Here is a 25,897-nt window from a genome sequence, read left to right as displayed (position 1 = left end):
GACATGTAATTACCACGTACTAAATTATCAAATTCTAATGAAGGTGATATCTCAGACAGCAGATCAGCTTTCACATCTCAAGCTTTCAAAAAAAAGATGAATGTAAAATGTATTTCTACGGAAATCACAATGCAAATTGTTTCAATGAACCCAAAGAAAATGACTAAATTAGAGACATAAAGCTTCTTTGGTTGAGATCATTTCTATTACAAAGATATAAAAATTGATTATGTTGCTCTTCACACATTGGGCTTCCATTTTGATAGTCAGAATCCTTATTGTCACACCTGGACAACAAATATCACAGCGGCATAGGGAACAAAAACATTGGGGGAGCAGTGATAAGATGATGTGTGCACCAAGAATAAACCACATCATTTATCACTGACAGAACACAATGGATCAATAGTGTCCCCCTCCATATGCCAAGGATCAACTAAATGAAAAGCCACACCCATTTTTGAGGAAGCAGACAACTCTTTGGATAATAGCATCGGCGTCACCGCTGCGCTGAGCAATGGTCTAGAAGGCAAACGGAACCCAAGCCACCGAGACTTGAGCTAAAGCTTTCAAAAATCGCCAATAAAGTTCACACTGACTAAAGCACTGAAACCACCATTCAGAGAGAAATGTACAATGGCACAGAACAGTGTGCCCTTGTCATGTACATTACATTTTTGGTTGCTTAATATCAAAAACTCTTTGGGTAGAAATATTCACGTCTTTGGACAGCGTATGCAAAGCCCTTTCAGTATTTAAGGCCATGTTAAAGCTTTGAGTTCAGTGCACTAAAAATGTCCTACATCTCAAACAAAGTTTGACAGTATCTAATGCACTTGGTTTTTGACACATATTAAAAAAAAAAAAGCAATGGGAACAAAATGCAAAAATTAAAACTACCCCAACAGAAGCAACAAGAAGCGGCAACGATGTGGTTTCACACAAAGTATCGGGAGGGAGGTAGTTATTTAGAAAGAACAAATGAGGTAGACAATCAAACACCCGCTAAGGTCCAGTGGAAAAGAAAAAACTATTAAATTCAAAAAACATGTATCACAGTATTTAAAACATTCATCATGGGTGAGCTTTGGTTTAGGACAGATGATGCCACAAAGACCAACAGGTAGAAAAAAAAAAGGAAATAAAATGCTGAAATCGACATTCATACAAAATCCTGAGGTAGATCTGAAGATAATGCTCATTTCCTCCTTCACAGCAGCTGACTTCATGTCTCCTTGTGCCGCAGGAAATAACCAAAAGGGGGTAGAACTGGTCAATTCTGAGTCGAGTGCTAGCTACCATCAGAGGCGCGGCACGACCGGGCAGTGTCAGACGCTGAAAGTTGGAGTGAAAGACATATTTGCTCGTTTTCCACTTGAAAAGACGGCTTCATCTCGACCGTGGAGGCGTCATCACACGGTCCGAAAGATTCAGGTCTGGAGCTTTGGTTGGTAGATGGATTGCTCATCTCTTCGTTGCTCTCCTCATTGGAGTAGTGCCCGGAGTCTCCTGTTTCTTGGCTACCATCGCTGCCTTGAGAGCTCTCTGCATGGAAGGGTCCAAAGTTGATCTCCTGGGACGATGGTGCAGACCTTAGATGCTCCTCATACCTCAGAATAGTTTTGCCAGCCTCATATAAGCTGACTCTCCCTTCAACCTGCAGAAAAAACATAATTTATCACAAATGATGCTATTAATGTATGTATCCCTGGAGCTAATTTCATTCATTCATTCAGCTGGACTGGTGGCCAGCCAATCACAGGGCACATATAGACAAACAACCATTCACACTCACATTCATACCTATGGACAATTTGGAGTCGATAATTAACCTAGCATGTTTTTGGAATGTGGGAGGAAACTGAGTACCCAGAGAAAACCCACGCATGCATGGGGAGAACATGCAAACTCCACACAGAGATGGCTGAGGGTGGAATTGAACCCTGGTCTCCTAGGTCTGCGCGCTAACCACTCGACCGCCGTGCAGCCTGGAGCTAATTTACGAGCACCAAATCTTGCCCTGCTTTTGAAAGGCACTCAAATGTTTTTTATGAGCATATGTATACCTTCGTAACATCACTGAGGCTTCGCTACACATCTTAAAATGAAGTCTGGACTCCACCTTCAGATGGTCAAATAGGATAACTGTCGTGTCATGCTCTGTAGCTCGCATATGTAGCTATACTCCTGTTTGTGTCCCACTACTTCATGTTAGTTTGATACATGTCATCCATTATGATGCTACAGAGTTACACTATATATATTCTATAGAAAAAGTGGATCAAGTGCACAATATCATGTACTATGGACAAACAAAGTTCATTGGAATTAAAATTACAGAAGCACAATAGTCTGAACTAAAAGCACTTTTAAGGCTAGATTTTGAACAATACACTTCCAATACATTACTGTGGGACCCCTGAGACTTAAAAAGTATAATGTGGGCTCTTTAACAGGCAAGTTATGTCACATTCCTTACATTATTCTCAATAGGAGTGCTGATGTCTTTATTGCAGAGCAGCCACCTCTTGCTCATTGCAGGCCCCGCACCGTTTATCACAATATTAGAATTCTGAAAAACATGTAAAAGTACATCAGACTCATTCTGGTCTTGAAATAATAAGCTCTTCAGACACTTGCGAGTAACTCATCTGACCTTGGCGTCCATGAAGCGAGTACTCATCATGGGGATGAGGGCATCGGCGTTCTCAACATGGCACTCGTGATGCAAAGACAAACCTTCACCAGGAGTCTCGGGAATGGCTTTGTTGCTGGAGGATTTTCTAGAAAATACAATATGAAATCAAAATGCCAGTTAGTGATAATGAGAGTTTTGAGTGGGTCTCATGTGATGATAGCAACAATAAGTACCTTGGTCTGCCTTTACTGATGAGGATTAAGGCACACATTACAATACAGGCCAAGGCAATGCTCACTCCAACAATGATCCCGGTCATGGATCTTTGGTCAATGTGGTAGAGACCATCAGAGAAGACTGAAAAAAAATAAAACATCAATTTACAGAACACAGACAGGAATGAATTAGGCTGCTCCGTGTGTTCATTTACAGCAGTGGTCTCAAACACACGGCCCGCGAGCCAAATGTGGCCCGCAGGACACTAGTTTGAGGCCCCCGCCTTGATATGAAAGTTTAATGTTAGTGCGGCCCGCGCAAGTTTGATATGGATGCTGTATGGTATCATGTACCCAGAAAAAATTATTAAGTTTGATTAATGTTCATGTTAAAGGTTAAATAACTGTTAATAGTTATCCTCCCTGTCCGTGTGGAAGTGGTAAGTTTTTGGCTATTTAAGTTTAAAGGAAATAACTTGAAGGCTACCGTTTAGGTCGCTAGCTCTCTAGTTTGCGAGTTAGCATGTGTCTCAAGACCCTGCAGTTGCGCAATATGTTGTAAATAAAAAGAGTATAAATGTGACTATAGTCGTGTTTTGTCATGTCTACAGGGCTCTAATAATTCATTCATTCATTCATTTTCTACCGCTTTTTCCTCACGAGGGTCGCGGGGGTGCTGGAGCCTATCCCAGCTGTCTTCGGGCGAGAGGCGGGGTACACCCTGGACTGGTCGCCAGCCAATCACAGGGCACATATAGACAAACAACCATTCACACTCACATTCATACCTATGGACAATTTGGAGTCGCCAATTAACCTAGCATGTTTTTGGAATGTGGGAGGAAACCGGAGTGGCTCTAATAATGCTTTGTTAATTTTAATCTGAAAAAAATAATTTGTCTACCCACCAACTATATGTGGTTATTTGCCATTTTATTATTATTATTATATTTTTTATGTATTACTGATTGATTGATTTTCTTTATTATTGATTAGTTTATTTATTTTTCATCTTATTTTGTGTAGAAAAATTAAGATATTTGAGAAGAGTTGAATGTTTTATCAGAGCTTTTCTTGTAGAAAATCAAAACCAAAGCAAATTTTATTCATTTTTCTGTTTTTAATAAATGCGTTTTTTTTTTTGGAAAACCTGATGCGTCCCAGTCTCGCCCAGACCCTAGCTCCAGTGGCCCCCAAGTAAATTGAGTTTGAGACCCCTGATTTACAGTGTTACATACTATTAATTACTGTTTAAATACAATACAATACAATACTGTTGGATGAAATAATCGTATATATATAATGTACTCACCAACTGTGTGCTGAAAACTATGCGAGTGCCAGGCTTTCTTGCTGTGTTGGGCATTTCCTCGCTTCATAGCCAGCTCGACGACGTCTGAGAAAGGGCCATCACCCACTTGGTTGGAGGCAGAGATCTTCACCATGTAGACATTCCCTGGTTCCAGCTTCTCCAGAAGAGCCATTGTATGACTTCCTGTAATGAGTAGAAGCAGACAATAAGGATACTGGATATAATATAACTGATCCTGTGGGCGTTGGTAGTACTTATATTTGTCACGATTGGGCTTCACCCCCTCGTGACAGCTCTTAGTTTTCCTCTTTTCCTCAGTTCCTGGTTCATGCCCTTATTTTGTATGAACTTCCTGTGTTGTTCTGTTTCAGTTTTCAGTTTCAGTATATGTGATGTCTATTTAGTTCAGGTGTGCGCTCCTTTAGTTGTTGGGTCATTGTCATTTTTTATGTAGCACATGCTAGTGCGTTGTTCTCCTGCATAGCATCATTAAATATATTTTTACCTGCAATTGGGTCCTCATCTCTGCATCCTGGGGTCGCTACACCACACGAGCATGCTCGAACGTGACAATATTTAAGGGATATTTTCTATATAGTACATAATATAACATCATACTATGAAATTATTATATTCTACAACAGGGGTCTCAAACTCGTGGCCCGCGGGCCAAATGCGGCCCACGAGATGCTAGTTTGAGGCCCCCACCTTGATACCAAAGTTTAATGTTGAAATGACAGCTTAAAGCTGTGTGCACACCGGACACAATTACCATGATTTTGCCCCGTCCATACTGTTACCCTACCCTGTTACCCCGCCCTGTTTTGCTTTGGATTAGCAATGAAGCTAAAGGCTTATGACACTGGGTATAAATAAATGCAGGGAATGATTTGGAATAAAACGGAAAATACACGTCAAGATAAAGCATCTCATCAAACATGTTGTTAAAGTTACGACGCTGCTCCCAGATGGAACTGAGTACGATGCTAACTTGCTAATTGGGTCAAATTAGTAAGTTTCATTAATGTTCATGTTAAAGGTTAAATAACTGTTAATACTGTACATTTGAATCTGAAAAAAATCATTTCTCTACCAACTGTATGTGGTTTCTTACGTTTTTCTTATTTGCTGTTTTATTATTATTTTACTTATTTATTACTGATTCATTGATTTATTGTCTTTATTCTTAATTTGTTTATTTTTTTATCTTATTTTGTGTATAGAAAAATAAAAATTAAGATATTTGAAAACAGATATTTTGGTGTGGAAAACCAGAACCAAAGTACTGAAAAAGTGTAGGGTATAGCAGAAGCAAAAGCATTGAAGATTGTTTTTTTTTTCCAGTTTTTAATAAATGCGTTTTTTTGGGGGGTTTTTTGAAAACCTGATGCGGCCCGGCTTCACCCAGAACCTAGCTCCGGTGGCCCCCAGGTAAATAGAGTTTGAGACCCCTGTTCTACAATATAGATATATATCCAAACTATGTATCATGTAGTGTCTTCTGCCTAGCTCACCCTCTCTTTGAATTATTTGCCAGCGTCCAGCCATCCAAGACGTCTGGGAAGCGTAAAGGATGGTGTAGTGCGTAACCACCACATTGGACTCAGTAGGCTCCTTCCAGGACACCAAGGCTGTGTCTTCCTCAATCAGAGTTACTCTCAGTCCCGTGGGCGGCCGTCTGGGTGCTGCAGACAAAGAATACAATAAACATTCATTTACAGTTGCATGCAAAGCTGTGGTCTTTTGAATGGCATTCTGGGTATAAAACATGGAAAAGAAAACATCAATAAATGACACAGTATAATGTATTAATTGATCACCTGCTGGTAGTGTGTGATGATAAACCGCAGGGCTCCAAGGACTTGACATCTGATCCACATGGAGACGCACCACAAACTCGTAGCGAGTATTTGGATCTAAATTTTGCACCGTCACATTTTCTTTGGTACTGTGGAAAACAAACACAATTCTTACCAAGCCGACTCCTTCAATATTACTGTGTAAGTTAAGTAAGTTAAGGGTGCTCCTATCGATCGGCCACTGATCGGTATCGGACAATATAAGTGAAAAAGAATGGTATCAATGGTATCGGCTGATATTTGCTTTAAAACCCCATCTGGGTTTCCGCCCCCACTGCAGAATTCAGAATAAGCATTGTCTGCCGTGTGAGGGACTTCCTGTCTTTGTGAGAGTGATAAAGTTTCACACTCAAAAATTTATTAATTCATTCATTTTCTACAGCTTATCCTCTCGGGTCGCAGGGGTGCTGGAGCCTATCCCAGCTGTCTTTCGGGCGAGAAGCGGGGTACACCCCGGATTGGTCACCAGCCAATCACAAGGCACATATAGACAAACAACCATTCACACTCACATTCATACCTATGGACAATTTGGAGTCACCAATTAACCTAGCATGTTTTTGGAATGTGGGAGGGAACCGGAGTACCCGGAGAAAACCCACACACGCACGGGGAGAATATGCAAACTCCACACAGAGGGTGGAATTGAACTTGGGTCTCCTAGCAGTGAGGCCTACGTGCTAACCACTCTGATCGGAACATTCCAATTAAAAATAGTCATTTCAAAGTAATATTCATTCATTCTCTACCGCTTTTTCCTCACAAGGGTCGCGGGGGGTGCTGGAGCCTATCCCAGCTGTCTTCGGGCAAGCCAATCACAGGGGCACATATAGACAAACAACCATTCACACTCACATTCATACCTATGGACAATTTGGAGTCACCAATTAACCTAGCATGTTTTTGGAATGTGGGAGGAAACCGGAGTACCCGGAGAAAACCCACGCATGCACGGGGAGAACATGCAAACTCCACACAGAGATGGCCGAAGATGAAATTGAACTCGGGTCTCCTAGCTGTGAGGCCTACGCGCTAACCACTCGTCAGCCGTGCAGCCCTGATCGGAACATTCCAATTAAAAATAGTAATTTCAAAGTACTATAAACTATTAAAAGGGAAAAAATCACACTGATTCAAATGTAAAGTGATGTCCAATACTGCACATCACAAGACACAAAGACTTATATCTTAATATTTTGGAATATTAGCTCACGTTTGCAAGTAGCGTAAAGCCGAAGCATTGTGTGTTCCAACAATCGTGTAGCGGACAGTGTAGCTGACAGCCTTCCCAGACGTGAACGTGGGGTGTTTCCAACGTAAGGACACTTCAGAGGAACTGTTGGCCGAGACAGTCACATGATCCGGAGGTGGAGGGGTTGCTGCCATTTGGTCCCTAGCAGCTGTTAAGAAAAAATAATCAGGTTGTGTCCTAAAATGTTAAAATAAAAAACTTGTAATGTACTTACACACACATCCAGGAGTACTGATGGCTTGGTCCGTCTCATAGCCATCTCCTAGCTGACTGAAGGCTAGGATCTTGACACGATACCTCCTCCTCGGATCTGGGACACAAATGACACATTTTCCATTTGTTGCTGCCAATAACAAAAAAATTAACAAACCAATACAAAATCGTTGCTATTATTGGATGGTTTGCGGTCAAAGAATCGACAAAATTAACATAGCAGCATTGAGGTAAACAAATATTGTAACACTTACTTCACTGAAGGCAATCAGATATGCATTCAGAATAACGACAGGGTGTGAAGTGTGTGGGTCATAAGCAGCCCCCCCACAAAAACACAGACAATGCACAATCTTCTGTGTCACCCCAGTTTCTAATTTATCATGTGCTGTCCCATGACATGAGAAATATTAGAAATATTAGTATGGTCAATGTGAATATACTGTATGCCTTTATAATCATCAGATTGCAGTACAATGTAAAATAATAACAACAATAAGCATTAAAAAACATTTTTGGCATAAATATTCAAATCTGACCAAAAAGCAAAAATTAGTAAGCAAGTTAACATGAAATTATACATTTTGCGTTTCATCCTAAACAGCTACCATGGCCTCAGCTCCTAAATCAGGCCATCTTTAGGGAGTGTTAAGATTAGTTTTGTGTCTCCCGTGTGAAAGGTCAGTCTATGGATATTGACCATGCAGGGGGGGGGTGTCCAGGCCCCTGTTGTGTGGGGGCTGGGCCGTGGGGGCAACCTTCAGCTGCTGGGAGCCAAGGCCCATGGGACAAGGGGGGGGTTTGACTTGGGTCACTGGGTCAGGCCAAGATAGAACAGACGGAATCTGGGAGCAGAACTTTGGGATAGAAAGGGGTGGAGGGGGGGTTCTTTTGTTCCTTGGTTTGTTCCTCTGTTGTCCTTGCGTGATAGCCTTCAACTTGGAGCAAAGATGGCTCCAAAAAAGTTGTTGTAGAAATCTATGACCAACCTCAGCAGGCTGACTATCAATCATTTTCATTATCAATAGAAGCAAACAGAGCTCAACATTGAGCCTTTTTAAATGGAAAACGCCTGAAATATGTGCTGTTTCTATTCATCATATTAAGAACACACTTTGTTGAGTGACATTATTAGTTTTAAGCAGTGCAACACAGCTCTGTGCGTACTGATTATTGTAGGTTATTTACATGGACAGCATAGACAAGCATGGGGGGGCAGTAGACTAATGCAAGACTGCTGTCTCATGGTTAGAGGCCAGCGGTCCTGTCCGATTCTGGCCAATCCCGAGGGGCTGTTTTGTGTGTTTCGAAGTCCAGCTAAAAAAAAAGAAGGGGGAGTATCTGGTAAGGCAGGTCTGGCCTTGAACACAACACAATAGCCAGGGGTAATTATGCAAGCCACTGGATGAGAAAACCGTGGTGGGAGGGACATCTGGACCCTGACCTCTAACCTAGGGAGGCTGATCCTACTCAATACTGCATGCAAACTGAAGAGGTCAGCCCGCATTGATCTCAGTCCAGGGTGAGAATGCAAATGCAGGGACCAACTGCCCACTCAACAGACGTATGTTAATGTTATCAACATAGTCCACTATCATCTTACCAAGACCACTGATGGTGTAGGTGTAAGTCTGAGCCTGCAGCTGGATGACGGGCTGCTCGGGTTGTTTTTCCTCATGGTAACGCAAGCGGTAGCCAAGGACAGCCTCAGACTCTGGGGCGGTTTGCCAGCGTGCCACAATGGAAGTGCAGTTAAGCGGCTCAAGTTGACAAATTGGGGCTGAGGGAACTGAACCGGGAAAGACAGCAGGCATTAGATCAATACACTTTCACACTCGGAATATCACAAAACAATACTAAACCTAGTTGGGGTGGTGCACTAACTACTTTAGATGTGTTTGATAAGCATAAGGGGAAAATGGCATTGAGTAGTTGATCATTTATTATAGGCCACTGCGGGGAAAAAAAAGCTGGGCAGAAAACAGCAGGATTTTACGGAAAAAAGCCTATTCTTTTCCCCACACTCTCTTTATGACCCGTGACTGAGGCGGCTCTTACATCACTGACAGCAGAGGGCAAAGGTTTCTGAGGAACCAACACAAAAGACTGCTGGACAATAACTCCAAGGCTCCAACAACAAACTCTGCACATAAGATGGCCTCAATATAGGAGCAAAAAAATTAAATGTCTCTATCATATATGGACTAAAGCAGGGGTCTCAAACACGTGGCCCGCGGGCCAAATGTGGCCCGCAGGACACTAGTTTGAGGCCCCCGCCTTGATATGAAAGTTTAATGTTAGTGCGGCCCGCGCAAGTTTGATATGGATGCTGTATGGTATCATGTACCCAGAAAAAATGATTACGTTTGATTAATGTTCATGTTAAAGGTTAAATAACTGTTAATAGTTATCCTCCCTATCCGTGTGGAAGTGGTAAGTTTGTAGCTATTTAAGTTTAAAGGAAATAACTTGAAGGCTACCGTTTAGGTCGCTAGCTCTCTAGTTTGTGAGTTAGCATGTGTCTCAAGACCTTGCAGTTGCGCAATATGTTGTAAATAAAAAGAGTATAAATGTGACTATAGTCGTGTTTTGTCATGTCTACAGGGCTCTAATAATGCTTTGTTAATTTTAATCAGAAAAAAAATAATTTGTCTACCCGCCAACTATATGTGGTTTCTTAAGTTTTTATTATTTGCCGTTTTATTATTATTATATTTATGTATTACTAATTGATTGATTTTCTTTATTTTTGATTTGTTTGTTTATTTATCATCTTATTTTGTGCAGAAAAATAAAAATTAAGATATTTGAGAACAGTGGAATGTTTTATCAGAGCTTTTATTGTAGAAACCGGAACCAAAGCACTGAAAAAGTTTGTATATTTTTCTGTTTTTAATAAATGCGTTTTTTATATATATATATATATAATATACATATACATATAACTTTAAAATGATTAATTCATCAATCCAAGGTTGGGCCCCTTAATTATAAGTAATGATATGCTTCCAACTTTGTGGGGAGGGATTTTACTCAAGGTCCTTAAATATACCATATATACAGTAGCAAGATGATTTTCACATGGAAGAACTAGAGTCCTGACCTCAACCCAATTTAGATGACCTCTCTGTACCTTCTGCTTGTTTTACCTTTGTGGCTGGAGGTCTTAGGTGTACGGTGGGACGTCCACGCTGAAGGCTCACACCAGCCCACACGGGTGGCTGCAGCCATACGGAACAGGTAGATGGTGTCGGGCTGGAGACCCTCCAACAGGTACTCAGTGCTGTTCTGCGGTAGCTCCACTGATATCACTGCGCTGTCTGCGGCTGTGCGATAGGACAGCCTGTATGCTGACACCCGCCCGCGGCTCAACTTGGAGGGAAGCTGCTGCCAGCTCACCCGGATGTCTGTTGAGTTGTGGCTTATCAAATGTAGCTCTGGTGTACGCAGAGGCACTGAAAAAAATAACACATAAGGGTGTTATATTTCCTATTAACAGCTGAATAATAAAGTTAAACGAGAAAACATTGCAGCTATGGTAAAAAAAAACAAACAATGCCCTTCCCCCATTTCCACTGAAAAGGTGCTGTGTACACACAGGATTTACGTACATTCACCTTAACTAAACTGCCAAAGTGATTTACTACAAGGAATGCTGGGAGTCTCAAAGCTTACCATCCTCCAGTGTGTGTTGACTGACTTGATCGGACATACGACTGGCTCCCATCGGCATGTAAGCCACAATGTAGAAGGTGTAATTTCGAGCCGGCTCCAGATCATCGATAATGTAACTGGTTGTGTCGTTGCCAATAACAACTTGGTATTCCTCATTGTTTAGACCTGACATGCAGAGTGGGATCAGGGATCAGGTTAGGGAATAGGTTGGGAAGACAACATATACTATCTGGTTTATAAATTCACTAGGACTAGGTAAATAAAAATAGACATAATATTAGAAAGACAGCTGTCTTTGGCGAGAGGCAGGGTACACTCTGGATTGGTCGCCAGCCAATCACAGGGCACATATAGACAAACAACCATTCACACTCACATTCATACCTATGGACAATTTGGAGTCGCCAATTAACCTAGCATGTTTTTTTTGGAATGTGGGAGGAAACCGGAGTACCCGGAGAAAACCCACGCATGCACGGGGAGAACATGCAAACTCCACACAGAGATGGCAGAGGGTGGAATTGAACCCTGGTCTCCTAGCTGTGAGGTCTGCTCGCTAACCACTCGTCCGCCGTGCAGCCCGGCTTATGAATTAACTAGCTAAAAATAGACATAATATTAGAAAGAATTCTCCGTATATAAGAAATATTGTTTCATAATAATATACTACCTTTCTGATACTGTTAAACTACTCACAACTCTCAACACTCTTCATAACAAGGTTAGCTTTTAAAAAGGTATCCTGTTCCTTTAAGAGAGAGTATGCGCAATAGTTTCTAAGCTTGTTGTTAGGTGAGGTTGCTATTTCTATGCACTCCTTGACCTCTGCTCTGTCCAGCAACAACAGATTAACACACCAAGGACAGCTGATCACATTTGAGACAGTAATACATATTATTGTTATTCGCTATCATCTTTAATAATACGAAACAGCCAGGAAAACATCTCACCTTCAGCCTTCATGTAATGGATGGAGTAGGCTATGACTCTTTCTGCATTGAAGAGTGGCCTCTCCCATGCCAGTAAGATAGCCGAGCTTGAGATGGTCTCAGCATGGATGTTCCTCGGAGCACTGGGCCTGTCTTCTGACATCACAACAATGAGGCGAGCTAAGGACAGCACTGAGCCCTGTTCACTCTCTGCCATGCACTGATAGATAGCGTCATCTTCAGGGATGATCTGAGTGATGACCAATTTACTGTGAAACATGGAAAAAACATGATCAAAACAGGTCTTTTAGACAGCTTATTTGGCATATTTGTGTCCATAATTAATACCTGTTGTACATCTTAATGCGGCCATTTAAGTGAACCTCTTCACCATTCTTCAGCCAGCTGATGCGAGGTGTAGGCACTCCTTCCGCTTGGCACATGAAGCGAGCAGTACCAGCCCTGGGACGGGTCTGACTCTCGGGCCTCTCAACAATAGATGGCGGCACTGAAAACGTGGCACACCATAGATTAAAAAAAAAGTCGATTCGTATGCTTCAATATGATTGATGACGGTACAGTACCTTGAACTGTTAGGTTGGCAGCAGCTATAGTGTAGTTGCGGGTTCCAGGGGTGGTAGCCCTGCAGAGGTAGACTCCACTGTGCTTGGATTTCACATCTGTAATAACCAGGTTCCCATTTCCCAGCACTTTGGCTTTATATACATCAATTGGTTTACTATCAGCACGGCTCCAGGAGATGATGGGCCAGGGGTTTCCAGTAGCTAAGCACTCTAGCACTACAGTTTGATGGAGTGAAACTGTCATGTTCTGAGGTCCAGCTATGATTCTGGGTCTCCTATGGGTTTCAGCACCCACACCTTGAAGAAAAGGAAAGAAAATGTGAAATAAATGAGCTGTTCTCAGTATAGTAGTAGTGTCAACAATGAATACCCACTTTGAACGACTCTCAGCGTTGCCTCGCGACTCTTCAGTCGGCTGCCAATGTTCGTTGCGACACATCGATACTGGCCAGCATCCTTCAGTTGTACACTGTGGATCTGAAGGACTCCATTGGGCAAAACTGTGATTCTACACACAAATAAAAGAGGTCAAACACTAAGGTCAAATAAGTGCTTAATACATATGGTATTTCTACACGACATGGAGCCACCTTAATCAATCATGGGTTATGTTAGACAACATTAACCCCCCTGCCCAGATGTTCTCGAGTCCCAAAACAAAACACAAAACACCCTCTGTGTGTGAATTAAGTGTGACTTGAACCTGAGTCACAAATTTGATTCCCCATCTCTACCATACAGCACAGGTATGATCGGTGATGAAAGACCCACGACTAATATAAAATTACCTGTCAGTCTGAAGAGGTAATGTGCTTTGGTTGAACTCCCAGGTGACTGTGGCGGGGGGTCTGGAGGTGACTGCACATGAGAATCGGGCCACCGAGCCCTCCGTCACCTCCGTAGGCAATGGGTGCAACACAAACTCTGAAATACCTGCAGGGAAATTCAATAGAAAATATTTTATACATTTGTATTATACAACATGCGAAGCCTTGGTGTTGATGGCGTCTACGGCAGAAATTGAACTGTGATTATCTTGCTATTGCGCAAAAAAGCTGCCAGTCCTGGAGTTGAGCAGTTGGTGCAATCAGTGGATCAATTGTGGAAAGATTTATAGTTATGGAAACAAAACTAAACAAATCATTCATTCATTTATTTTCTACCGCTTTTCCTCACGAGGGTCGCGGGAGGTGCTGGAGCCTATCCCAGCTGTCTTCGGGGCATGAGGCGGGGTACATTTGAGTCGCCAATTAACCTAGCATGTTTTTGGAATGTGGGAGGAAACCGGAGTACCCGGAGAAAACCCACGCATTCACGGGGAGAACATGCAAACTCCACACAGAGATGGCCGAGGGTGGAATCGAACCCTGGTCTCCTAGCTGTGAGGTCTGTGCGCTAACCACTAGACCGCCGTGCTGCCAAAACAAATCAATGGATGGAAAACAGTAAAGCAAACACTGAACTCCTGTGTACAATAAATACGATTATGTTAAATTTTCCAATTGACGAGTGGATAGCGCACAGGCCACAGAGCTCGGAGACCCGAGTTAGATTCCACCCTCGGCCATCTCTGTGTGGAGTTTGCATGTTCTCCATGCATGTGTGGGTTTTCTCCAGGTACTCCGGTTTCCTCCCACATTCCAAAAACATGCTAGGTTAATTGGCGACTCCAAATTGTCCATAGGTATGAATGTGAGTGTGAATGGTTGTTTGTCTATATGTGCCCTGTGATTGGCTGGCGACCAGTCCAGGGTGTACCCCGCCTCTCGCCCGAAGACAGCTGGGATAGGCTCCAGCAGGATAAGCGGTAGAAAATTAATGAATGAATACATTTGCTAATGTTTGGATCCATATACACATTGTGCTTAGTCACTCTGTGTTCCATGTGAGTCATGCCAATAATTTCTAACACACACACACACACAAAACCCTAATCTGCATTTATGTGAAGGGCCCTCTTTAAGTATTACCAATGACCTTCACTCATTAAGGTGCCCTCCCCCCTTGCACTAACAGGAAACAAGTCAATATTGTGTTAAAGAAAATCAATACCCCCTTCTCCCCACTGAACACTCAGCTTTGGGAAGTCAAAATTAAACAGCAATGCTGTAATTTACAACCTCATTTCATCTATAATGCACAAAGAGAAGCTTGTTTAAATGATACTGTATGCAGCAGATCACTTGAACCGCGTTGATGTTTTTTTTTTTTCGCCTTAATTTTTCCAAAGGAAATATCTGTGAGCTGGATGACAACCCGAGAAGCAACTGATTACCAGCAGTATATTTGGGCCTTGAACTTCCATGCGTCTGTTTACAAATAAATGGTGTTTTCGTCATGCAAACACAGCATCAGTGATGTAGATGGTGGGCAGGGTCTGAGCACACTGATCTGCTAATATGCTCGCTTCTGTTATAAGGAGCAAATCAATGTCTGGGTCAAACAGCACAAAGGTTTCTTTCAAGAGGTCAGAGTTGACTTCAAGCCCATGTCCATTGATTATATCCAAACTTGCAATATTGCCTCCAATTTGAATCAAAAAATGTAAGCTTCTTGTGCTGAATGTTATGAATATATGTTTTGTAGTAGTAGAACTTTATTTATTTAACTTTATTTTAAGAGGACCAGTGATACATTAGATCAGGGGTCTCAAACATGCGGTCCGCGGGCCAAATGTGGCACGCAGGACACTAGGTTTGAGGCCTCCGCCTTGATATGAAAGTTTAATGTTAGTGCGGCCCGCGCAAGTTTTTGGCTTTTTTAAGTTTAAAGGAAACAACTTGGAGGCTACCGTTTAGGTCGCTAGCTCTCTAGTTTGCGAGTTAGCATGTGTCTCAAGACCCTGCAGTTGCGCAATATGTTGTAAATAAAAAGAGTATAAATGTGACTATAGTACTGTTTTGTCATGTCTACAGGGCTCTAATAATGCTTTGTTCATTTTAATCTGAAAAACATAATTTGTCTACCCACCAACTATATGTGGTTTCTTAAGTTTTTATTATTTGCTGTTTTATTATTATTATTATATTTATTTATTACTGATTGATCGATTTTCTTTATTCTTGATTTGTTTATTTTTCAGCTTATTTTGTGCAGAAAAATAAAAATTAAGATATATGAGATGATGTTTTATCAGATCTTTTATTGTAGAAAATCGGAACCAAAGCACTGAAAAAGTTTGTATATTTTTCTGTTTTTAATAAATGCGTTTTGGGAAAACCTGATGTGGCCCAGTCTGACCCAGACCCTAGCTCCCGTGGCCCCCAAGTAAATTGAGTTTGAGACCACTGCATTAGATAATTCTGGCAGCCTGTGTCAACCAAATAAATATAACAAAATTGTTACATGTGTGACAAGACCGCTCAAAAAAAAACGTCTCTGGATGCTTTTAGAAGGCCAACATCACTCACTCACAAACATGTTCATTCACTAGTAAAACTGGCTCAGATTCAACAAAAGGCTTCTGCCTGACGGAGCAACACAGGGGTCGCCCCAGTGAAAGGGATGGTGTCCTGGGAGCGAGCGGAGCAGGCCATCTCAGTCACATCAGGCCTGTGACATCACAAAGCCCTTCCCTGTTGACCTCTGAACCCAAAGACCTCTGGACAGAAGGAGAGCGGAGACAGAAGCCCATCCTCCACCACCAGCCTACAGATGACCAAAACCTTTCACCCCTTCTCATAAACTTGGACCTTTGGTAGGTTTATGTGTGCTTTTTTTTTGTAAATATAATGACATAGTAATTCTCTGTAACAGACTTGACAACAACCATAAATGCATCAGCATAGTAAATATGATGTACTTTTACACATGTACAATCATTTCCTGTAAAATTGTGATGCATTATTTTATTTTTTTAATCAACAAACACTACAAAACACTGAAGAAAAAGTTCCCCTCTACTTCCTGGACTCAATGTCAACATCAGTATATTTCTTTGCCGGCTTCCTTGACACAAGTGAGGGATATACCTCCTCTACCAATGAGCAGCATGCATGCTGGATAAGGCCTGTTGAATGGACACAGCTGCCCTGTCCACTGATATGTGTGCAAACAAATGTGCTCAAAACCTAGCCTTTTCTTTTGGATCAGTGAGGGGCACGCCAAACAAAGCCTAAAAGGCAAACGGCCTTTCAGAGATTCCTCTGTGTAGCGGACCATTCAGCAATGACACAGAGCCTGTAGAGATAATGCAATGATCCAAATAGAACTAAGGCTGATATTTTATTATTTTTGGGCTGTATGTATGTTATTAAAACTTCTCAGTTGAAACAATGACTGGACTGAAAGCTATAGGCTCAATTCTGAGCATTTGCTTCCCATTTACAGATTAATAACCCATGAACTTTCCATCTTTATGTATGATACCACAAACTAGATACCACCAGGACGTACTTACTTGCGATAGTCAGGCGTGATCTTTGGCTAAGGATAGCTCCAAATTTGTTCTTTGAGAGGCACTGGTAGAATCCTTCATCCGACTCCTCCTTGGTATGCTTTATCTTTGGTATGTACAATGACCCATTGGGCAAAAACTGGATGTGCTCACTTTCGGCTAAACGAACGCCGTTTTTCAGCCATTTGATGATGACCGGAGGCAGCCCATGAGCTTGACAATCCAAGACAGCAGGGTCCTTTGGTAGAACGGTCACATCACTGGGCTCAGTGATGAAAGATAACTCACTGAAACCCGAAACACCTAGAAGAAAGGAATTGTAACATTAGGAACAGATCAGTGGTGACTGAAGGATGCTGGGCTACAAAATGTAAGCCGAATTACACTGGCACATTATACCAGTAGCATAGAGCACAATGGGTAGGTGCAAAATATGTATTAAAATATATATCAAACCAACTATACTAAAAAATACAATGCAAGAATGGGTCATAGGTCAAGATTATACTTTTTTTTACTCATTAATATTACATGTATAGTGCTGTATTTTGTAGGAACAGGTTCAGGATGGTGTCAATAAATAAAGTCATCATCACAATAAGTGTTCTGTTCTATTTCACAGAAAATGCCATCATAATCATATGTATTGGAGTGGAAGTGGATAAGAATCTTTCAGCTATTTTCGACATAAAACAGCAGTAAACTATGCAATATGTTCACTGACAAATGGCAATGTTTGCATTTATAAGCACATGTATCTGCAGCTACAGTTAACATGGGTTAACATGCAAAGCGACAACATCAGCAACAAGACACTTACTTGGTGAGCGCAAAAACAAAAACAAAAACAGCCAAATATGGCCGACTTTCATCTTAAACTTCGCCATTTATCCACAATGCAGTCTCATTTTCCCCACACAGCGAACCTCCGAGCTCCTGTGCGTGTTTCCTCAGAGGTCCCCCAAACACTACTGGCGTGCAGCACCCGCTGCTCAACCCGGGTGCTGGAAGGGCCCCCCCACCCTCACTCTTTTTCACGCATGCGCAAAAACGTGTGTCAGAAAATAATTAGAATATTGGTAATAATATATCGTACCTTTCAAATTGCACTGCTTGTACACACATGAATGCGTCATACCAACCTGTGCATATGCAAATATGTTGCTATTTCCTCACATTTTTCAGCCTTCAGTTACTTTATTATTCATTAAAGCTGCTTGGTTACTTTTTAAATTATTATAATACTACTATTGTATGGTTGTATATTGTCAAACAAACAGCACTGTACATTTTTGCTTCCGATGGCTGTCACTGAATAGTTTCATTAAAGTGAATATCTTTTAATAATAATCATGTATTACCTTATTTGCTGAAATGGTGAGATTCGCATTGTACGCCAACTTCCGCTATGCTTGCCTTCAAAATAAAATTTTCACAGTAGGGCAACGGAAGTTGTTCATTTTAACAGGTGCTAGCAAGCTAACCACCGACTGAGATGTCAAGTAAAATATTTCCAGAAATTTTCTTTTCGGCATGAGGTATACAAGCATTCATTGCTTTACCCATCACCTTCGCCTCTGACTGGGACTGACATTTATTTTCAACAGCAGTCGGTGAGTGTTTTAATCGCTTGTGAAATGCAGTTAAAGGAAAATGCGTAGCGTTAGCATGTCGGCTTAGCTAACATGTCAACTTTTCATGAGTTCAGCGTCATAAATTCACATTAACCACTTCGAAGCACAGTGTGTGGCTTTCATGAATGAAAGTGACCATTGTATCATCACAATAACAGATGAGAGAAACATAGCTGACTGTCATTCACAGGTTATGTGCTGTATTTACAAGAGAGCATTAATACATTAACACGCACCGTGTGTTGTTTTTTTTAGTGAGAGATGGCAGTGGAACAATTCGTGTCAAAGACATTAGAACTTCTGCTGGAGGAAAGGGAGGCTGAAATAGAGGAAACAAGGTATGAAGTTTAAAGTACAAAATACAATTCACGCAACCATTATGTTAGTTTATCCAAATTGCACTGCTTCTTTCCAAGCCTTTTTCCTATAAGTATTGTTTTCTGCATCCAGAGTTTGGCAGGAGAACATCTCTCCTAAGGATCTTCAAAACAAAGGAGTATGCCTGTTAAAACTTCAGATCACAAGTCAGTCCACCGGCCTCTATGGTCGCGTAGTTGTTGTGCTTGAACCAAGAAAGCATCTTGGCCTCTCATCTCTTCCAAGCAACAGTTTTGGACCAGGTAAAATGGGAGAAAATGGTATCTCATCTTTTTGTAGCTTCTGGTTGGCTCCATGCAGTTGTTTGTGTCTTTTGTCACAGGTGATATCGTTGGGTTGTACGACTCGAGTGGATGCAGTGCGACATCTCAGATCAGCACTGGGATTGTAACACGGGTCAGCCAGGCGTCCATTAGTGTGGCTTTTGACGATTCAAAGGATGGAGTCAGTTTTGATACAGACGCTCTGTACAGCCTCTTAAAGTTGGCAAATGATGTGACTTACAAACGAATGAAACGGTAGGCTGTGTCATAATGTTGTTTTAAATTGTCTTTCATTTTTCGTATATAGCTTAACATTTTATTTTTGTGTGTTTGTGCTGGCAGTGCTTTAAATGTGTTAAATGGATACAAAAATGGGCCGGCTGCAAATCTAATCAGTGTTCTTTTTGGAGAAGCCAAACCGTCTTCTCTTTCTCGGCCAGGTAAGTGAAATGACAAATGACTCAGGTATGTAGGAAACGCCATTAGTTACACCTGCACAATCCAATGACAACCAGCATAGCAAGTTTGTATGGACACCATCTTAAAGGTTCAATATATAGAATAATACTATATTTAGTAGTTGTTAGTTGTAGTTTGCGGTGACACAACTGCACTGCATCATTATGAGAGGTGTATTAAACATTATGAACGTCATAGTTAATGTCATGGCTATAGACTGTGACAAAATGGTTGAATTTTACGGCTAAAATGCTAGACATTGCATGTAAATTTGCACCTTTATCCATTCACACACAAAAGCAGTATCGGACAAAGTTACATACTTACTTTGTTAACTTTGTCTCGGCATACAAAAAATATGGTGCGTTCAAAGACCAGTGGGAAACACTCAGCGAAACATTCATTCATTCATTTTCTACCGCTTATCCTCACGAGGGTTGCGGGGGGGTGCTGAAGCCTACCCAGCTGTCTTTGGGCGAGAGGTGGGGTACACCCTGGACTGGTCGCCAGCCAATCACAGGGCACATATAGACAAACAACCATTCACACTCACATTCATACCTATGGACAATTTGGAGTCGCCAATTAGCCTAGCATGTTTTTTGGAATGTGGGAGGAAACCGGAGTACCCGGAGAAAACCCACGCATGCATGGGGAGAACATGCAAACTCCACACAGCGATGGCCGAGGGTGGAATTGAACCCTGGTCTCCTAGCTCAGCGAAACATATTCAAACAAAACAACATAAACATGCAAAAAATACAAGCTTTTAACCATATTATTTTCCAATAAGATAGTACCTCTTATTTCCAGATTGATATGCATTTACATATTAGTAGATGTAGTACTTTAAATTAAAACATGTCTTTATTTTTGATGTTTTCTTCTGAAAGTTCTCCATGGCCGGGTTCGCCCCAGCCCTCAGAATACTACGTGGCCTGGTGGTTGGTGTTCATATGATGATAATGATTAAGCTGTCATGTGTGATGAGAGGATGATAAGAGGAGTAATAAATAATTGTAATAGAAAAAATAATAATATAGTAATAAATAATTGTGCATAGCATGACATGTTAGGAATGGAAACATGGCAGTTAGAGAAGACAGATGCCATTTATTTATTAGCATTTCTCAGTAGTACTGGGAAAATGATGTGAATATTTACTTGATATTATTTACTCGATTTTGGTGTGTGCCCCCAAATTTTCTGCTTGTGCTACCTAAATTTTAAGTTGGGGTAGTACTCAGAGTAAAAAAAAAAAAAAGTTAGTTTAGAGCCATTTTTATAAAGGCAGTTTTTTTGGATACAGCTGTTCTATTTGTGATGAGCGATAGCCCACCTACTGTATGTGTTTGTTTGTGTGTGTGTCCATTTCTCTTTAGATGAGATAGAGTTCTTTAACTCCAACCTGGATGATTCCCAGAAAGAAGCAGTGACATTTGCTCTGTCTCAGAGAGAACTGGCAGTAATTCACGGACCCCCCGGAACGGGCAAAACCACCACAGTGGTGGAGATCATTCTGCAAGCCATCAAACAAGGCCAAAAGGTGCACCAAAAAGCTCTGTATGTCTGTAACTGACTCCAACTCACCGGAGCCATATTTGTGCAGGTCCTCTGCTGTGCCCCTTCTAACGTGGCTGTGGATAATTTAGTGGAGAGATTAGCCCGGTGCAAGGCCAAAGTTCTGAGGCTGGGTCACCCTGCCAGACTGCTGGAGTCTATACAAAAACATTCACTGGATGCCATCCTCGCCAAGAGCGCCAGTGCACACATCATTGCTGACATCCGCAAAGACATTGACAAAGCTTTTGTAAGTATCTTTGTATGTGCTTTATGCGAGCGACCTTGACTTGGGCTTTCTTTATATCCTTAATCCTCCAAGGTGGCAATGAAGAAAAACACAGAGAAAGGAGGGCGGGGGAACTACAGACGGGAAATAGGCGAGCTAAGAAAGGAGCTGAAAACCAGGGAAGCAACAGGCATCTGCCAGGTTCTTCAAAGCGCTGATGTCATTTTATCAACCAACACAGGTTAGCAAACAACAAACGTGATCCCGCTGTGGTCAGAACAGTGAAAGAGGCCATTTGCCCCCTGCCCCAATGTACAGGTGCATGTGAAGACGGGCCTCTGAAGTTCCTGCCAGCGGAGCATTTTGATTGGGTGGTGATTGACGAGTGTGCCCAGTCGCTGGAGAGCAGCTGCTGGATCACCCTGCTTCGAGCACGCAAGTGCATTTTGTCTGGAGACTACAAGCAGTTACCGCCTACCATCAAATCACAGGCGTAAACAACCGTTTTGCTGCCTTTATTGGACATTTGGTGTGTTCATTTTAACTTATTCTCATCAACAATGTGCTTCAATCAGGGCTGCCTCCAAAGGTCTATCTGTTAGTCTTATGGAAAGACTCATCCAGATGTATGGAGAGTCAGTTGTGCGCATGCTGACCGTCCAGTACCGCATGAACAGTGCCATCATGGAATGGGCATCCAAAGAGATGTACCAAGGCAGACTGACGGCCCACAGCTCAGTGGCGACACATTTATTAAAGTGAGAATCATCTTAACTGTAAAATACAACCAAACCTACTGCTAATCTGTAAAATAACTTGATTAAATGATGCATGCAGAGATCTACCTGGTGTCACATGTGTCGAAGAGACCAGCACGCCTCTTCTTCTCATCGACACGTCCGGCTGTGGTCTGACTGAAACACAGGCAGCAGATGAGCAGTCCAAAGGCAACCAAGGTTTGGCTTCTCTTCAGATTTATATAAGAAAAAAACTTTACAAGGCGGCACGGCGGTCGAGTGGTTAGCGCGCAGACCTCACAGCGAGGAGACCAGAGTTCAATTCCACCATTGTGTGGAGTTTGCATGTTCTCCCCGTGCATGCGTGGGTTTTCTCCGGGTACTCCGGTTTCCTCCCACATTCCAAAAACATGCTAGGTTAATTGGCGACTCCAAATTGTCCATAGGTATGAATGTGAGTGTGAATGGTTGTTTGTCTATATGTGCCCCGTGATTGGCTGGCGACCAGTCCAGGGTCCATTGTCTTGCCTGAAGACAGCTGGGATAGGCTCCAGCACCCCCGTGACCCTCGTGAGGAAAAGCGGTAGAAAATGAATGAATGAAAAACTTTACAAAAAAAAAAAAATCACCTTTTTAACCACATATCTGTTTACTCAGGTGAGGTTGACATCGTGGATCTGCACATAAAGGCTTTGACAGAAGCTGGAGTTAATGCTAAAGACATAGCTGTCATTGCACCCTACAATTTACAAGTAAGTAGGTCACGATCTAAATACGCAGCCTATGCATAACTGACATAGCGCTTATATTGGAGGATATTACGTAGATTGTGTTGGTGTACCTGCTGTGCATGGTTTAACAATTTGGACGTCTGTGAAGGTTGACCTTCTGCGCCAGAAACTTTCTGTCAGACACCCAGAGCTGGAAATTAAATCAGTGGATGGATTTCAAGGCCGAGAAAAAGAAGCTGTGGTTTTATCTTTAGTGCGGTCCAATAGAAAAGGTAACTATTTTTTATTTTGTGTCTGTCATAGAAACTTTAAATGCAACTATTAAGTCCTTCCTGAATGCAGGTGAAGTTGGATTTCTGGCTGAGGACCGAAGGATAAATGTGGCTGTCACACGTGCGAGACGTCACGTAGCTATCGTGTGCGACACACAGACTGTTCAGAATCACGCTTTCCTAAAGACGCTGGTGCATCATGTGACCGAGTACGGAGAGGTCAGAACTGCATTTGAGTACATACAAGACCTCGTACCACAGAACTACGTCCGTGACCACAAGGACACAAAGACTGACACGCCGGCTTCTCAGAAGGAGAAGAAAGCCAAACCACTCCAGAAGAAATCAAATGGAAGCAACCACACAAAAAATGGTCATAAACAGGATAAGCACATAACGATGTCCGTATCAACGCTCATTGATGAAGAACATAACAAGAACAGAGAAAGCGAGATTAGACGTATGGTAGAGGATTTTGCAAAGGACCGCAATCAGAGTGAAGTCGATTTCCCGCCATCATTCACCTCCCATGATCGCCTTCTGGTGCATCAGATCGCCGAAGAGCTCGGCCTTAATCATGAGAGCAAAGGCGAGGGCAAAGACAGATGCATCACAATCTCAAAGCATGTTACTCCTAAACCGCCTGAATCAGCCACAGCAGAACAGGAAGAGGTGCTAGAAGAAAAAGTTGGAGCAGCCGCTTCTCAAGAGAAGGACATTCCTCCAAACGCAGAATCTTCAAACCAAAATCCATACGATCTAAAAAGTTTACATTTGGAACGAATGAAGCGTGAGCAGCAGAGAAGAGAACAAAAGAAGCAACAGAACATCTCAGTATCTTCAAAGAAAACCAATCCAGCTAAAGGTTAGCTTAGCAAACATCTCTATGTTTACATTATCTCGGAAATTCAGTGTCAACTTTTGTATTTTTTTTTTTCTTGCCAGGAAAGAAGCGAACCAAAGCAGGCGCCTGCGAGATTGCGGCTGCCGCTTCTCCCGACGCCGACTTTTACGCCCTCATCAACGCCGTGGTGAAGGCAGACAGCGTGTGCAGCTTTGTCAAGTGTAAAGCCTCGGTGCTAACACTCGGACAGCTTTGTTTGTTCTGCAACAGACAATATTGTCTCAGTCACCACATACCAGAGGTAAGATGAATAGTATAGAACCTGCAAAATGTTTGTTACAATTGGCACATTTATCTACAATGTGTACTTAGTTCTGGAAGACACTCATTTTGACTGTAGTTTTCACACTTATTGGACAATCTTAATATTTCTCTTCTTTTGTAATTGTGAATTGCAACCACATGCATTAGTCCCCCTTCTTCTGCAAGTTAATACAGGGGACTAGGCCTGTCACAATAACTTTTTGCAGGTGGATAATTGCGCTCCAATATAAATGACCAATATGCGATAATTTTGACTTTTTATTGTGGAAAAAAAAAGCGAAAAAAATCAATTATCATTGTGTCATGTCACTTTTGAGCCACTAGATGGTACTCATTGCCGAGTGTCACCGCACATGACACAATTCCTACTCCTGGTGTCAGAACTACACACACACAGCAACACAATAGGTGGATAAAAACACACAATACAGTACCAATGTATAATGCAGAATATTAACCAACTACTATAAGCTCTAATCATGTACTTTCCAGTCAGGCACGGCGGACTAGTGGTTAGCGCACAGACCTCAAAGCTAGGTTCAATTCCACCCTCGGCCATCTCTGTGTGGAGTTTGCATGTTCTTCCCGTGCATGCGTGGGTTTTCTCCGGGTACTCCGGTTTCCTCCCACATTCCAAAAAAACATGCTAGGTAAATTGGTGACTCCAAATTGTCCATAGGTATGAATGTGAGTGTGAATGGTTGTTTGACCCTGCCTCTCGCCGAAGACAGCCCCCCCCCTCGTGAGGATAAGCGGTAGAAAATTAATGAATGTACAGCAAAGCACTGTGGGAAACAGGAAGTACTCCCAGTGACACTACATTATGTAGTTCGTCTCTCTCGTGTAGCCCCGCTGAGATGATGTTTACCTCATATAGAGCCAATGCACACAGACACATGCAGAGTGAACCCTCTTGTCATCCAGCCGGTGTAGCACAGAGAGACTAACAGATGGCGCAGACACGCATCAATTTAACGAGGGCTCATAATTGACCTTCAATAAATCGATATATCCATTATTGTGACTGACCTACAGGTTGGTGGCGTGTATTTGTGTAGACCAAACATCATTCATTACAATAACTGATTATTGTTTTGCCCATGTTTAGCTTGAGTGACAGCTACTCATACTCATTCAGTAAATGTTTGTGCTTTTAGGTCCACGGCTGTGGAGATAAAGCAAAGTCTCACGCTCGCATGAGAATAAGCAAAGAGGGGGTCCTGTACGCCGGAAGTGGCACTAAAGACAAATCCATGGACGCCAATAAGAAAGCTTATCTACATCGTAAACTCGACTCCAAACTCAAAGATATGGCATCACAGAGGAAAATGAAAAAAAACAAAGAGTAGAATGGGTAACATTGTTGGAATAAAGTGGTGTGAATTCTACCAAT

At 42.1% G+C, this 25,897-nt stretch overlaps 2 protein-coding genes across 2 annotated transcripts; one reads left to right on the top strand and one right to left on the bottom strand.

The window, feature by feature from the left end:
• Positions 1 to 673: 673 nt before the first annotated feature.
• Positions 674 to 18,028, bottom strand: LOC131130936 (protogenin B-like). The gene is made up of 19 exons (XM_058075113.2): positions 17,894 to 18,028; positions 17,077 to 17,376; positions 13,466 to 13,610; positions 13,052 to 13,185; positions 12,678 to 12,974; positions 12,442 to 12,601; positions 12,115 to 12,362; positions 11,165 to 11,329; positions 10,639 to 10,944; positions 9,093 to 9,278; positions 7,491 to 7,586; positions 7,238 to 7,424; positions 5,986 to 6,113; positions 5,680 to 5,850; positions 4,166 to 4,348; positions 2,872 to 2,995; positions 2,657 to 2,783; positions 2,480 to 2,572; positions 674 to 1,657 (listed from the first exon to the last, which is right to left on the bottom strand). Exons 1-19 carry the CDS (start codon positions 17,958 to 17,960, stop codon positions 1,292 to 1,294), a joined length of 3,483 nt encoding a protein of 1,160 aa, XP_057931096.2. The 5' UTR covers positions 17,961 to 18,028; the 3' UTR covers positions 674 to 1,291.
• Positions 18,029 to 18,523: 495 nt separating this feature from the next.
• ighmbp2 (immunoglobulin mu DNA binding protein 2) lies at positions 18,524 to 25,892 on the top strand. The gene is made up of 16 exons (XM_058076329.2): positions 18,524 to 18,686; positions 18,963 to 19,045; positions 19,158 to 19,327; positions 19,408 to 19,603; positions 19,691 to 19,788; positions 21,190 to 21,353; positions 21,417 to 21,617; positions 21,690 to 21,837; positions 21,915 to 22,089; positions 22,172 to 22,354; positions 22,434 to 22,552; positions 22,991 to 23,085; positions 23,213 to 23,336; positions 23,407 to 24,201; positions 24,282 to 24,481; positions 25,662 to 25,892. The coding sequence occupies exons 2-16, from the start codon at positions 18,969 to 18,971 to the stop codon at positions 25,851 to 25,853; spliced, it is 2,937 nt and encodes a 978-aa protein (XP_057932312.2). The 5' UTR covers positions 18,524 to 18,686; positions 18,963 to 18,968; the 3' UTR covers positions 25,854 to 25,892.
• Positions 25,893 to 25,897: the final 5 nt, after the last annotated feature.

Source organism: Doryrhamphus excisus, linkage group LG1, assembly GCF_037039965.1.
Source record: "Doryrhamphus excisus strain RoL-2023G ecotype Guam linkage group LG1, RoL_Dexc_Guam_v1.1, whole genome shotgun sequence".
In the NCBI taxonomy this organism is placed as follows: Eukaryota; Metazoa; Chordata; class Actinopteri; order Syngnathiformes; family Syngnathidae; genus Doryrhamphus; species Doryrhamphus excisus.
The sequence above is the reverse complement of the archived record's forward strand: the minus strand, read 5'-3'. Positions and strand labels throughout refer to the sequence as shown.